Source organism: Vitis vinifera, chromosome 2 (assembly GCF_030704535.1).
Source record: "Vitis vinifera cultivar Pinot Noir 40024 chromosome 2, ASM3070453v1".
Lineage (NCBI taxonomy): Eukaryota > Viridiplantae > Streptophyta > Magnoliopsida > Vitales > Vitaceae > Vitis > Vitis vinifera.
Genome location: NC_081806.1, coordinates 86,852 through 101,638, shown reverse-complemented (window position 1 = coordinate 101,638; position 14,787 = coordinate 86,852). Strand labels below are relative to the sequence as shown.

At 36.0% G+C, this 14,787-nt stretch overlaps 1 protein-coding gene across 1 annotated transcript; it reads right to left on the bottom strand.

Moving 5' to 3' along the window:
* Positions 1 to 4,359: 4,359 nt before the first annotated feature.
* On the bottom strand, positions 4,360 to 13,915 carry LOC100250174 (general transcription and DNA repair factor IIH helicase subunit XPB1). The gene is made up of 20 exons (XM_002273408.5): positions 13,752 to 13,915; positions 13,628 to 13,671; positions 13,483 to 13,558; positions 13,191 to 13,359; positions 12,887 to 13,109; positions 12,740 to 12,796; positions 11,578 to 11,721; positions 10,386 to 10,466; positions 10,127 to 10,214; positions 9,418 to 9,755; positions 9,237 to 9,312; positions 8,947 to 9,140; positions 8,496 to 8,659; positions 8,333 to 8,405; positions 7,796 to 7,909; positions 7,188 to 7,268; positions 5,612 to 5,671; positions 5,026 to 5,109; positions 4,807 to 4,949; positions 4,360 to 4,684 (listed from the first exon to the last, which is right to left on the bottom strand). Exons 1-20 carry the CDS (start codon positions 13,759 to 13,761, stop codon positions 4,588 to 4,590), a joined length of 2,316 nt encoding a protein of 771 aa, XP_002273444.1. The 5' UTR covers positions 13,762 to 13,915; the 3' UTR covers positions 4,360 to 4,587.
* Between the last annotated feature and the right edge of the window lie 872 nt (positions 13,916 to 14,787).

Sequence of the window (14,787 nt, the reverse complement as noted above, 5' to 3'; positions counted from 1 at the left end):
ATTACCATATCTGTACTATGCATTAATCCTTAGTTCACTCTTGTATTGGCACTGTCGCCTATCAAGACACGACAAAAACATTCAACTTGTATCGTCCATATACTCTCTTTGAAAATGTAATTCTTCTTTAGTTTAACTCAAGAGTTATTTTATTTTTGAAAAGCTGGAAGTATGAAATTTGCTGGTACATGAAGTACCTAAGATTTAGGGAAGGTCATGTTGAAGGGCAGCTCAGAAATCATCAAATGACTGGATGTATTTGACAAATAAAGTAGCTATGTTCAAGGGCTGCTTCCAAATCTTTAGATAACAGGATGGTTATGGATGTCCTTGAGAATTAAACATCTAGTTCTTTAATGTTTTTTACAAATTGGGATGCAGGAGTCTAATTTATTAGACTAAGTATGCATGTTGGAGTTCAAGACTATGTCCTACAGACATGGTAGTTGCCGATATGTTAAATTCTCTTAGACAAGGCCAGACTTCTCTCATTTCAGGAAGGGCCTTCCCAGAGAGGCCCTAGTGAAGCCATTGTCTGCCAACAATGTTAAAAAAAATATAGTAATGTCCCACCAAGATTCTTATGGGTATAAAAGTCTCTTTGGAGATAAACAGAATACTCTGATGAAGTTACAGCTTCTTTTGCTAAAAGGGACATCTCATAGGTGTATGAAAGAGACAAATCAGGCCGCATTTGAAGTCCTTACTGCTTAGGGCCTCAAAAAAAGGAAGTTGAGGCTTGTTTGTTTTAATCTGCAGGATGTTTTTTTTCTGGTTTCCCTTAGAAACAACTTCAGTAGCTGCTCGGTGAATCAAGTTTTGCACGAACATGAAGCACCTAACAAACATATGAATCAGGTTTTCCACAAACACAATGCACCTGAGCCCAACACTAGTGAAGTTACACTTTTTCTTCTCATAGTCATTGTTGTAATCGATTAAGTTGAAAGAAAGCACGACACTTGGCAACCATAACGCATGATGCTGCACTATGGAGATGCTCTGGTGGGGTCCAGTACATATAATCATGTTCAATTTGTTGTTTAACTGTAAGAAGCTCTATAAGGTTTTCTTGGGCACGACCAAATTTGGGGAAATCATAAAGGCAGAAAAGAATTAATTGTTTTCCATATCTTTAAGACAACAAAGGAAGAGAGTGGGACCTTGGTTTTCCATTAGAAGAATTTTTATCAGTTTTTTATATAGGTGTGGGGGTTGGAGGTTGGTGTTATGTATCGAATCAAGACCAGTCAAGGAATTTCCAAGGCTAGAGGATAGCCAATACCCAATTCTGCTTCAATCATTTTCTGGTTTGGTCAAGTCTTTAGCCCCAATGATAAAACTTGTGAAGAAGCAACAGGTGTTGAAGAAGTGTGAATGACACAAACCCCATCTTGCCAACATGGGGAATATCTTTTTCCCCAGTTAGTATGATAAGAACTTTAAAATCAAAGTGTTGTTGATGAGCATCTTGTTTTATACCGAAAGCAAACCTATACGTTATATTGTAACAGTTGGAGTAGCCAAATATGATTTGAAATCCAAGTGAAAGAACCGACCCAGTTTACGGGCATTGTCCACAAAAGGAAACAAGCTTAATATTCACACTGTCGGATCTCGAATCTTATTAAACTGGCTAACACCTTGAAGATTTAGAACACAATAGGATAGTTTTTGGGACCATTCCAGCATTTCCTTTGTTGAGTCTGGGCAAGCAAGTGATGGTGGAATGGTTTATTATATTAGGCAATAGAAAGAGATGCTTTGATTGTAAAGCTTGTATCTCACTAATAAATTCTCAGGTCATAACCCTCATCAATTCTTAGCATCTTCAACTAACCATTTTTATATATCATTTGACCAGCTTCCTTTTACAGAAAGATATCAAGATTTTTTACTGATGGGACCCCCTGAAAGACTAGCTTCCATGTTTAGATGTACTGCAGCCTATGCTATCAGTGAAACCACATAGAAACACCATGTGCATGCATCCAAATAAGCCACAAAAGTAGAGACAAAGACATACTGTTGATCCAAGGCCCCTATAGGCTTTTCCTGGCCACAAATTCGATCATTCATGGTTGGTAGATTGCTGGAAACAATCTTTTCTGTTGTGATAATCAAATGTATGCGTGTGCGTGTGTGAAGTGAGAGATGGAAAGAGATGGGGAACTGACTTAATGGAGGGAGCAGAAAGCAAAAGAATGCTTATTAAAATGGATCAACAGCATGCACCCAACTAACAATGATTCCAGAGACTCACTTTTGACTAAGCACAATCTAAGAAGCATTAGTTCTTAAAAACTCTACTTCAATGCCCTATCACTGCACTGCTATAGATTATGAGATGATTAGCCCATAAGCTTGTTATTCTAAGATGCCCTAGCTTTTATCAGGGCAAGAAGACTATGAGATGGAAATGAGTGATCGGAAAGTAGAGAGAATTGTGTTGTCCTTTTGTCCAGTCCAAGAAAAGGGCTCCTATGACTTGTCTTGCAATAATATGCAGAAATTCATATTATAAGCTTAGGTGTGCACGAATGGAATATGATTATCTAGTGGACCGGCTTATTTTTTTTGTAATATTGTCTACAGTTGACAGGGAGAATCCAAATGCCCATCAATGATGAAACTTTTGATAAAAGGAAACAGAATCTTTACGAAAAGAAAATCAGGAAAAGGAACCCTCACAAGCATTCAGAATTCGCCTTAGTTGTCATTTAACACCTACCAGGAACTGAGATTTAGAATCAGTTAACCAAGACATTAACAATATTGCTTTACCGTGAAAATAGGAACTTGGTCTTAAAACCATTCCAAATTCATTTCAGAAAACTGATCATGGTACAGGTTGAGTTGGATTGCTTCTGGGCATTGTTCATTTTTTTTTCTTGAGGCCACTGATGGCTTGTGTTTGACTAAACCACAAGAGGGTTCTATTAGAACAATATAGTATAGCAATTGCATTCAAGACTTTGTTATGATTTGTGCACTTAGTCCTCCTTTGCTGCAAACAATTTTTTATTCTCTCCTGTCTCCACTACTTACTGATATGGACGATGTACATGTATACTAAAGCAGAAAGTGTTGTAATTTGCTTTGTGCTCTCTCTCAGCCTAGTGCTTTTGAGTTGATTAAGTGAATCTTTTGCCTTGCTGGAAGTGGGCTTTTCCTTTTCTTTCTGTGAGCAATAGGTGTAATTACACTCTTTCTTAGGAGGGCATTGATAATCAACTGTAATTTATAAGACCTAAAGGCACCAAGGAATGTTGCAAAAGCAGTCAAAATGCTAGTAAGTACCTAGGTCCTTTGCAATGGAAAAAGAAAAAAGAAAAAGATTCCTCCAACGTGTGAAGAATCCAAAAAGGGTTCCATCAACTCTTGCTCTCTCTGGGAAAGTTCTTCAAGTTGTGTTGTTAGTGGGGTCTTTCACCAACTTCAGGATGGTGACAGCTTGGTGCATGCTTCATGTGGCTGCGCTTCAGACAGCTTCAAATTCAATACCAAACACAGAGTTGAGGCTTTCCCATCACCATTCAGCACTGCTTGTGACATATTTCTAAAGAAGCACAGAGCCGCCTGGGTTTAATTTATAACCATATGTTTTTCTCCAATCACTTCTTCCACTTTCCCACTCTACCAACTACTACATCCCTTTAGTGGAGCAGACTCTCCCAGTGACACTATGAAAAGTGTTTGATTTTGTAGAAAGTTACTGAGCTACCGGGTCTGTTTCTCGTTTTACCTCTCACAACCAGTTAGCTACCATTTAGTGCTGTTTTCACATAAGGTTTCTCACCAACCAAACATCATTGCTTATGAAAATAAGAAGACAAACGGAGAAACCCTTATGACTCCTTTCCAGAGTTTCAGCTGGGACCGACTCTGTCTTGATGAGGAAAGTTGACTTTGGCTGTGAGGGCCTCCCTCTTCTAGTTAATCAAATTTTTGCCCCATTCAAATAAAAATTTTGAAAGAACCACAAACCCTTCCAACCAGAAATTTCAAAACATTTACCCCCTAGAAAGATAACTAAACGAGAGAAGGGAGAGAACATTCAAAATAGAAAAATCCAGCACAACGCTGCTTTCCTCGTAGACCCTGTTGAATGATTAAGCTATATTTCTATTTTGTTGCTAACACTAAAATATTTATTAAAATTTGAAAACACACATTGGGAAGATTCAACATAGGATAATCACCTGAAAATATTGGTTCAGAATCAATCTACTTTCTGCACAACCAGTCCAATTTTCTTTTCTTTCTTTCTTTCTTTCTTTTTTTTGTTTTTTTGGAAAAAAAAAATCTCCACGTTCACATAGGTTTAAACCAGAGGTATTTGTCAGCAAAACAATGCAATTCCAATCAAAACAAAATTTATATAAAACCAGTTTCCCATGCAGCACCTCTCTTCTTAAGGAGCACTGGATTCGTGGTTCTCTGGTGATCTGTTTGTTTCAAGGGGTGGTAGACTCAACACAGGCACTCTGTTTTGAGAAATATACAAAAAGCCTACTCATCTTGGCATCATATATTATTACTAAAAGGGAGCCCATCATTGTGGATGGTTCTTTAGTCATATTTCTCTCAGCCAAAGCGTCTCTTGAATAAATGATGTCTCTTGGATGGATCCTTGGGCTTACCCTTGATCTGGCCCTGCCCACCATGTTTGTTGCGTCCAGTACTGCAGTAAAGGAAAAGTAGAGTAAACACCATGCAAGTTAAGAGCCATATGAAAGAGTGGTAGACTGATTTTTCCGTGTTGAATTTAAAAAAGTGAAGCAGGACACGAAGGGATACCCATACTTGTATTCCATGTAAACCATCCCACTAGCACCAGACATGGCACTCATGGATCCCACAGATCGACGAGCTTTTTGGAGTGCTATGTCATCTGCATCTTCATCTAATTGCTCTAGACCAACTGCATCATCACCTGCACTTAATACCTGTGGTCCAAAACAGTTCAGAAATTTCTAGCTCGGTTAATAATGCTTGAAGTGCAAAGGGCACTAGAAGTGAAACCTTTCCAAGAAGTGCCAGTTGCTCATCCAGGCGGTGGTAGCTCAGATCGGCGCCAGAATCAGGCGGAGGCAAGCTTGTTATTATCTGTCAGTATAATTGGGAAAATGAGCATAATTGTGCCGATTATGACCTCCAAGAAGAGGAAGACAAAACACTGTAAATACATTAGCATCCTGACCATGGAAGTTTCCTACAGAACACACATAACTACAACTATTGCAAAAGGAGTTGAGCTCATGAAGGAACAGCCAGAGATGTAGCTGGCTCACTATTCTTGATATCTTGCCACATTTTATTGAAGGCGTTCATAAATAGGATAAGGTATTAAAAATGAGATAAATATAACAGAAAATGGAAAGAAAAAGTTTTCCTCAACTTATATAACTTCATTTTAACTGCTAAGCATCAAATGCCACGCTGCCCGATCACACTGGGAAACCATTCCAGAGTGTAACAAACAAAAGTGTGGCATGTTTAATGGTATATCTAGCTCTAGGCCATAGTGACAATATCCCCGCCGATGGCAGAAAGTGATCTGTCTGGAAAAAGGTGCAAAGTTCAATAATAAAATAATAAAAGCAAGTACCTTAAAGCTATAACCTTGATCAATCAAGAACTGCTGCCTTTTTGTTGAGTAGTACATCTCCTGTATTCAACAGAAAGCTCATGCATGAGCAATTTGTCAAAATATTGTGTGAATGGCCGAATACCTTTACAAGGATGCTATACATGGAAAGCAAATAAAAGCAAATAAATTCCCTCATGATTCTAGTTCTATACATCTAAACTATAATCTGTCACATAATATATGCTAACTGTATAGAATAATAAATGGAGAAATAAGGAAACAATTGTAGGCTAAAATAAGGAAAGAAGTGTGGGTTAAAATAAGGAAAGAAGTGTGGACAGCAAAGCTGTCCTTTGACAGCCCCCCTCAAATTGATGCAGGTTGATCAACAAGCATCAATTTGCTACTTAGCAAGCAATGTCGATGACGAGGGAGAGCTTTGGTGAAGATATCAACAATTTGTAAGTCAGTGGAAATATGTGGAAGAGTGATAACACGAGCTTCAAAGGCTTCACGGATAGAGTGACAGTCCACTTCAATATGCTTTGTGCGCTCATGATAGACAGGATTGGTCGTGATCTGAATAACACTTGTATTATCGGCATGTAGAGGTGTAGGATCGATCTCAGAAAAATCTAACTCCGCAAGCAAACCTCGAAGCCAAATGATTTCAGAACAAGCAAGAGACATCGCCCGGTACTCAGATTCCGTAGATGACTTAGAGACTCTGTCTTGCTTCTTACTTTTCACAAACATCTTAAACTAAAACTCCCAACTAAGATAGTTTTTGCCATTGAAACTAACAATAGAATATTCTCCAAACATTATGAAGACAGAAATAGTCTAGGAAACAAAAAAAAAAAAAAAAAAACATCGTCAAAGAGCCTAAATCTGATAACAAACCTCCAAATAATCGAAGATCTCCAAGAGCCTAGAAGCGAAGAAACCTAAAGAAAACTCCAAGATCACACCACAGATGTGTTGTCACAACCACCAGAAAAAAAAAAAAAAAAAGGAACCCAAAAGCTGGGCTAGAGTCCGAGAGCCCCTAGGGCTAAATCCGAGAGCCCCTAGGGCTAAATCTGAGAGCCCCTAGGGCTAAATCTGAGAGCCCCTAGGGCTAAATCCGAGAGCCCCTAGGGCTAAATCCGAGAAAACTCAAAGAAAAACCTAGAAAGCGTGTAAACTCTAGGTTCAAAACATAAGCTCTGATACCATGTCAAAATATTGTGTGAATGGCCGAATACCTTGGCCTTGAGTTTTGTATATTATATATAGACTTTACAAGGATGCTATACATGGAAAGCAAATAAAAGCAAATAAATTCCCTCATGATTCTAGTCCTATACATGTAAACTATAATCTGTCAAATAATATATGCTAACTGTACAGAATAATAAATGGAGAAATAAGGAAACAATTGTAGGCTAAAACAAGGAAAGAAGTGTGGGTTAAAATAAGGAAAGAAGTGTGGACAGCAAAACTGTCCTTTGACACAATTGTAAGGAGGATAGATTTGGCAGTAAGGAGCAATTCTGTTAAGATGTAATTTAAGCATATCAAAAAAGGTTGGCAGGAGAAAAAGATAAAACACCTGTGTATCTGTAGATACGAGGGAATAGAAAAATGCATTGTACTCCTCTTTACCTCCAGCCAACCTATCCTGAAGTCGACCCTGCCAATCCAGTTGAAAAACTTGGGATAAATTAAAATGAAAAACTTTAGAAAAGAAGCTTAAATGAATGGCATTATAAAATTAGGAACAAACTTATAGACCAAGCCTCAGATAAATGATTGGCAGGACAGTAGATGCATGAGATGGCATATTTATATCCAATGGCTACTTTTCTTTTCTTAAGATGAAAAACAATTGGAATCTCATCCCCGTACAAAAACAGGTTCAAGTTTTACTAATAAGCATCCAACCAATCTCTATAACATAGGGTATCATTAGTTTTAAGAGTTACAAGGATACTAAAATAGACCATACTATCACAATGAAAATTTTCACATTATATAAGAGACTGAAATTAATAAGCACTGTATAATATGACATGAGGATTCAAATGAAGTGTGACTCAATATTGATTATGCATAATCTTCCATAATAATTCCAACCAAAGCTATTTTTCTTCCCATGAACCCACCATTAAGGTGGAGCTAGGAATTCACATATACTCATTGAAGATGAGGGAAACATACCTTTGCCCTAAGAATACGACCCAATCGCTGGGCTTCTTGACGTCTTGAACCAGCATGGGAAGAAATTTGAATAATCACATTTGCTTCAGGAATATCAATTGAATTATCTCCCACCTATGAACATCGAAATCAATGGTGTACCAATCGACTAAGATAAGTTGCCTCAACCTTCAAATGCATGTGTGTTGTAATGGATATGAGAGATATGGTACTGGTAAAACCAAAAACTAATTCCCTTTCTAGATTGGTAATTGATTCAAAAACTGCTGATGAACTTTCTCATATGAAACTAGCCCAAAAAAGCAGCCCTCTCCGACCAGTAGAAGCAACTAGTTATCATATAACTGAATTTCATCGGCAAGAATATGTGAGCTTGCCTACAGCCCAAATAAAACTTAACCACCCAGGCTTTAAAAAATGTAACTTCAAATAATTGAGTTGTAAATAGAGAAAATCATGAGCCACATAACATAGAATCTGAGCCTAATTTCAAAATATGCAGACCAATAGGATCATATTAACTTTTATGCAAAATACCTTTGAAAGAAAAATAGTGTTCACATCCTTGTGAGTTTTGAAAGCCTCAAGAATTTTTGTTCTTTCAACGTGGCTGCATGTCACACAAACAAATCACTAGTCATTGATGGGAAATAGCACATGGAAAAACAAGTTCCAATAAGTGGTAAATATCCATGAAAACCTGGTGGCACCATAGATCATAGGTTTCCGAAGCTTCATTGCATACTCTGTGAGTGCAAAAAGATTGTCAGCAAAAACAATTATCTTGTCACCACGCTGCTGCTCATGGAACCGTATTAAAAACTCACAAGCCCTAAACTTATTAGGGTTCATCACATAAAGTGCCTGAAAACATAAGACAGCAGTTAAGATGTCACAAAAATTACATAAACAAATGCATGTTGACATGTCACAAAGAAATAAATAAATGCATACAAACACATAGATTCATGCATATAAGTATGAATGTATGTGTTTTTATTGAATTAACCAAAGAAATGCTATACAGCTACAACTATGGTTTCGTAAAATAGTAATAAGGAAAGCCCATTTAAAGAGACTGACAAGCATAAAGTAGCATACTGATTTATGATGTTTAAATATGATATATTGATTTTTGAAGACCATCAAACCTGCTTTTTCTTGGAATTTTCTTTCTTTAAATATTCAGCAAAAAACTCCTTTGTCATTGGACACCATACTTCAGCACACTGCACATTTGCAATAAATCCTCCTTTAACTAAATCCAACCAGTTTGCTTCATAGAGCTTGGGACCAATAAGGAAGTTCAAATCTGTAATCCTCTCATCCTCTCTGACAAGTGTAGCTGTATTTCAATAAGTTAACAATTTTAAAATTTTCGGCAAGAAAGGTAAAGGTTGAATGTGAGGATGTGTATAAATGAAATTTATCAGGTAGCTACCAGTAAGCCCAAGTTTGCAGTGAGATTTAGTGATGCTGATGACCTTCCGAAACATGTGAGCAGGAACTACATGCACCTGAACAAATAATGACATATTGAAACAGATGTATGCATCATCAACCCACATTGGATGATTAATATTACCTAAAAAGCAAAAGGCCATGGAGCATAAGATAATTACCTCATCCATGAGAAGCAATCCCCATTCTCTATTTCTTATTTCTTCAATAATCTTCTCAGATTCTTCAGACCGCTTGCCACCAAAAGCAACCATGTTATATGTTGTCACAACCACCCCAGCATTACCCCGGAACCTTTCCTTACTATCAGATGTGAACCGACATATCTGTTCATCTCGTATGGTAGACCACAGCTTGAACTGAAAGGCCCACTGATCCACAGAAACAGCATTTGTTGCTAAACAAAGGCAGCTCTTACGTATTCGGCAGGCTGCAGAAACACCAACTAAGGACTTTCCTGCACCACATGGTAGTACAATAATACCAGATCTTGCTCTACCTGCAATTCCCCAAAGAAGAAAAATAATGAATGAATAAAAAAAATATAGAAATTGCAGGTTAAGATGAACTACGGAGACATGCTTTAGAATTTAAATCATTTTGTTAACCAAAGCAGATAGAACATAGGGAAAGTAAATCTTAATAGAACAACAAAAATGAGGCCTCCAATGATATTATAAAATTGCATATAACATCATGTTTCTTCCATGTCTTTGGAAATTTTCTATGATGCTAAGAACTGGGGTTGATGAAGGCTGTAGATAATGGGGGATGTGACTTTCATGATCCAATATAAGTACATCAACAATTATTCAAGGTAAGTAGATAGAGAGAAAAAGGCAGCAAGCCATAATTATAAAATAACCTCACCATTCCCAAACATTTTACTAAGACTCTTTTCCTGATAAGGACGTGGCTGTGCTTGTGGCTTCAGTTCCATATCAAGATCAGGGTTGACCTGTGGTGTGAAAAGAACATTAATCAATAAATTGAATAGACTACCAAACTCCATAATGTTCAGTCATGTCAAAAATAGCTATACATCTTCCTTTACTCAACATCCCTGATTACTCATCTAAATATTCCTATATTTCATTTACAACAACAAAATTAATAAGTATTAACTCACAGTATCGTTCCTGAAGTCATACTCCTCCAACATGGGATAATTTAAAGCATTGGGCAAGCACCGTTGCTTCACATTTTCAACCTGTCAATCAAGATAACATTCATAAGAAACTCACCAACTAAAGGCACAAAGAATCTAGATCTCCTCTAATTCAATCTAAAAAAAAAAAAAAAAACATTAAACAACAATAGTTATAAACTTTGGTAGTTTGCATTGGAATGGAACTCTGTTCAATTTATAGATGGGCTAATTTCCCACAAGATTTTCTGGGGAAAAAAAAAACCTTCAATAAAAGAAACCTATAGGTCAAAACACAGGAGCCAAGTAAAAGGTAACATGTGCCTGCCCATTATAAGAGCAGGGCCATCAAATTCAAAGTACTAACTCCCATGTGAGGTTCAGTCTTCAACAAAATGGTTCTTAGGGACCTAGCCAACGCACAGATGAATTTATACCAAACAACAAACTATTTATACGGCAGTTCCTTGATATTATGCATAACACCCAGCAAAAATTGTCCAGTCCTAATGACTACAGAACATTGCCTTTCTAAATAACAAAATTAAGATAAAAAAGGCCAGAAAATTTTGAGAGATGAGGATTAAGTACAAAATATACAGAAATTGCAGCAATCATATCTACAAAAGGAAAACAGACACGCCTTGCCTGTCCACCATTCTCCTAATCTTAGGAAGCTCATAAGTATTGGATGAAATGGTGATCTAGAGTCATTCAGGTAGGGTTTGGGGAAGACAAGAGAAAAGAAGATGAGAAGTGAGGAACAGATTCTGTGAGCCATATCTTGGCTTACATTCTAAGCCTTAGGTTTTATTATTAGTTCAGTTTGGCATACGTCCTGTGTACTCTGGTATACCTTTTTCTTTTACTAATTTATACAAACCCATCTTTACCTATTAAATAAAAAAAAAAATAAAGGTTGTCATTAGATTGTGCAGGCTCATAGTCATTTTGACCAAGTATTTTAATTCCAACAAGAACCACTAAACTGAATCAGGATGACCAGAAGCAAAATGATTTGTGACAAAGTGAAGGACTTCTAGTCCCCTTCAGCTGGAAGGCCCAAAAATACCATAAAAATGACAAAATTGGCAGAAAGTCCAATGGTGCATGGGGCAACATGTATCATGGATAATCTAGTACAGTCAATTTCAAAGTATCAAACATTGCTTACCTGAGCAGGGTCAACCTCAAAAGAATGGGTTTCTTTTTCTTCAGCTGCAGCTGCCAATTCTGCTTCATTTATTAACTCATCATGGCGACCTTCGATTTCACCAACTGTTTTGCTGATTGTAAATCCATCATTTCCAGTTGAACCCTAAACAGGAGCCGATAATAGTTAGGTCTAAAGATATAATTTATAGGACAAAATTACAAAAGCATAAGATAGTGCTCCTAAGAAGACAGTATAAAGCTGCTACACTGGACAGCCACATAGGATATTGAACCAATACAAGGAGGTAAGAAGCAAGGTAAGTTCAAAAACATACAATCTAAATAAGCGCATATCACAAGAAGCTACTAAATTCAATTACATAATAACACTCAATAGTATGAATTCTTATAATATTATATACATATACATACATACGTACATTCATATATATATATGTGTGTGTGTGTGTGTGTGTGTGTGTGTGTGTGTGTATAGGGAGAGAGAGAGCCACTTGAGGAACAGCGAAATTAAAAAAACTGTAGGGCATAATATTGAACTTTACATCATGCCACAACAATATTACTTGCATGTGAACAAACTAACATACAAGGAATTAAGATGGCATGTCAATATACAATGTGCCAGGGGTCATGGTTACATGGCAAATATTCATAGTAGGTTGGACTGACATATAGTATTCATCATAACTTCCAACTAACTAATCACCAAGATCTAAAACCATCAACTAAATTATGCACGACAATAAAAAATATTCTGTGTGAATCATGACATTGAGAACAATATAAGTATCACCATGGCGTTAAATATAAGTGGGTATCTACAATTTTACAAGTACCAGTGTCTATTTCTAAAAAATTTTGTCCAAAATTGCCATGCTTTATTACTTATTACTAACATTTTTCTAAATTGATATTTATAATCATATCTATGTATTATTTAGCCTCAATATGATGGAATGTATCAATACTTTCTTCCTAGGAGGTCACCATGAGAAAATGCAATTAGAATATAATTATAGAAGAATGCAATCAGATGCACCACAATAATGTGAATGAAAAACACTAAATCACTGTCACCATATCTCCACATATTCTTCCAGATCATGAATTTCAAAACACAGCAAGGAATTTGTACACACACTTTAAAGACATTAAATAACCTCGTGAGAAATCCTAGAACGAGATATGACTTCATCCCGAAGCAATGTCTTCAACACCTACACATAATAACCATTGGATCAGAAAAATTTAACCAAAAGCTCTGTTTGATTATAACTGTTCAACACACAAATGCAGAACCAACTTGCCTCTGGGAATGGGGACTCGACAAAGTATCGATTTTTTTTAAGCACGAGCTTTACTTTGCCGTAATTAGCAGTGGAAGCATGTATAAAATCAATCATCTCCTTGGGGAGTTTGGTCTTTGACAATTTACTCAAAACAGCTATAATTGTTTCTGTTTCAAGACCAACCGACACTGCCGCATACAATGAGTGTGGGGTCAAATTGTATTCGTGCATGGACTCAGGCCTGCAAATTTTTTTCATAAAGATAAGTGTTGGGCAAGTTCGGAAACAGCAACTAATATCGCTTAAATTTACAAATGAGTACCTGCAAACTGGTTCGGCTATGGCAATAAGAAAATCATAGGCTTGTTTGTACAAAGGCGAGAAAGTTTCAAGAAAGATTCGGCCATCAGCGCAGGCCCATAATGGTCTATTGGAATGATCGACCTTCAGCTCTAACTTGGTGAAATCTCTCTTCTTCCCTTCTTTCTCGCCTTGAATCAATCACAATTCAATTCAATCCCAACCAATCAAACAAACAAGAATAATACACAAACATAAAAATCACTATCAAGAATAGATTTAATTTGTTGGGTATCAAGAAGATGTCCAAATACCATCTCGATAATCATCTTCGAACTCTTCACCATAATACGCATCTTCATCTTCAACAACCGGGTTCTTGTGCTCATCCTACAAAAGAAAAAAAAATATATAAAACCCAAAATCCAAATGAAAATCAAATGGAGGGTTTCGAAAAACCTTGGAAGATGATTTGTGCCTTTTGCTGGGTCGGCCCTTTTCACCTGAAAATGGGAATGTAAGATTCAAATATATGATCATTCGCCAAAAATAAATAAAATATGGGTTTATTCTTTTAATCTACCATGGCCCATTTTTAGGGATCGATGGATGGAAATTTGAACTTCTTCGTGTGAGCCTGACGAAGCGAGGTTGATGGGTTGTTTCACACTAGAGAAATTTCGAGATAATTAGGATGAATGAGGAAGCGAGATTGTTTTCTGGGTGGAGCGAGGAACCGCCTCCTAAGTTTATAGGGTAAGCTGAAACTCAGAGCGGGGTCCACAAAAGGTGTGGGAATTTTTTTTTATTTTTCGTTTTTAAAATCCAGTGAAAACGAAAAATGTGTATATATATATATAATAAATAGTTTTGAAGTTTATAAATTATTTTGAAAAAAATGAGTTTTACTCTCTAATTTAAAAAATATAAAAAAAATCTTAAATTTTATAAACTTGTTTTATTTTTATCCATTTAAAAATATTTTTAATCTACTATTTATTATTTACAAAAATCAATAACAAGTTGAACGTAAATATTTGATATTATATCAAATCATACCTTTATGATATTTTTATAGAATTAAACCTGTGTGCATGAGCGATATGAAGTATTATTAAATTATAATAATAAGATTTTGATACATTTGAATTTGAAAGAGGACAATCACAAGATTTATGTCGAGTTATAAAAATATGATTAAAATATATTTTAAACAATCGATTATAATAGTATTATTTAAGTAATTTTACATATGATATCACATGTGTATCTCTTTTAATTTGAATTAATGAAAAATAAAATAATAATCATTATTATTAGCTTGAAACAAGGAAAACAGACTTATAATGAGTATTGCTATGAAATAAAATTGATGAATTTTCTTTTAAGCTAACTTAGCTTGATTTTTATTTTAATGCAGCACAAATGTACAATTACGTCTCTTCAATCCATGAAAACAATTAGACCGAATTTGATTTTATTGTTCAAACGCAATTTGATGGGATCGTGCATCCCCTGATGGCATAAGAAGGGTTTAAAAACAAAAGTAAAAGTATTATATAAATAATTTTAGACATTAAAACCGGTAAAATAATAATAAAGATCCCGGTTTATTCATT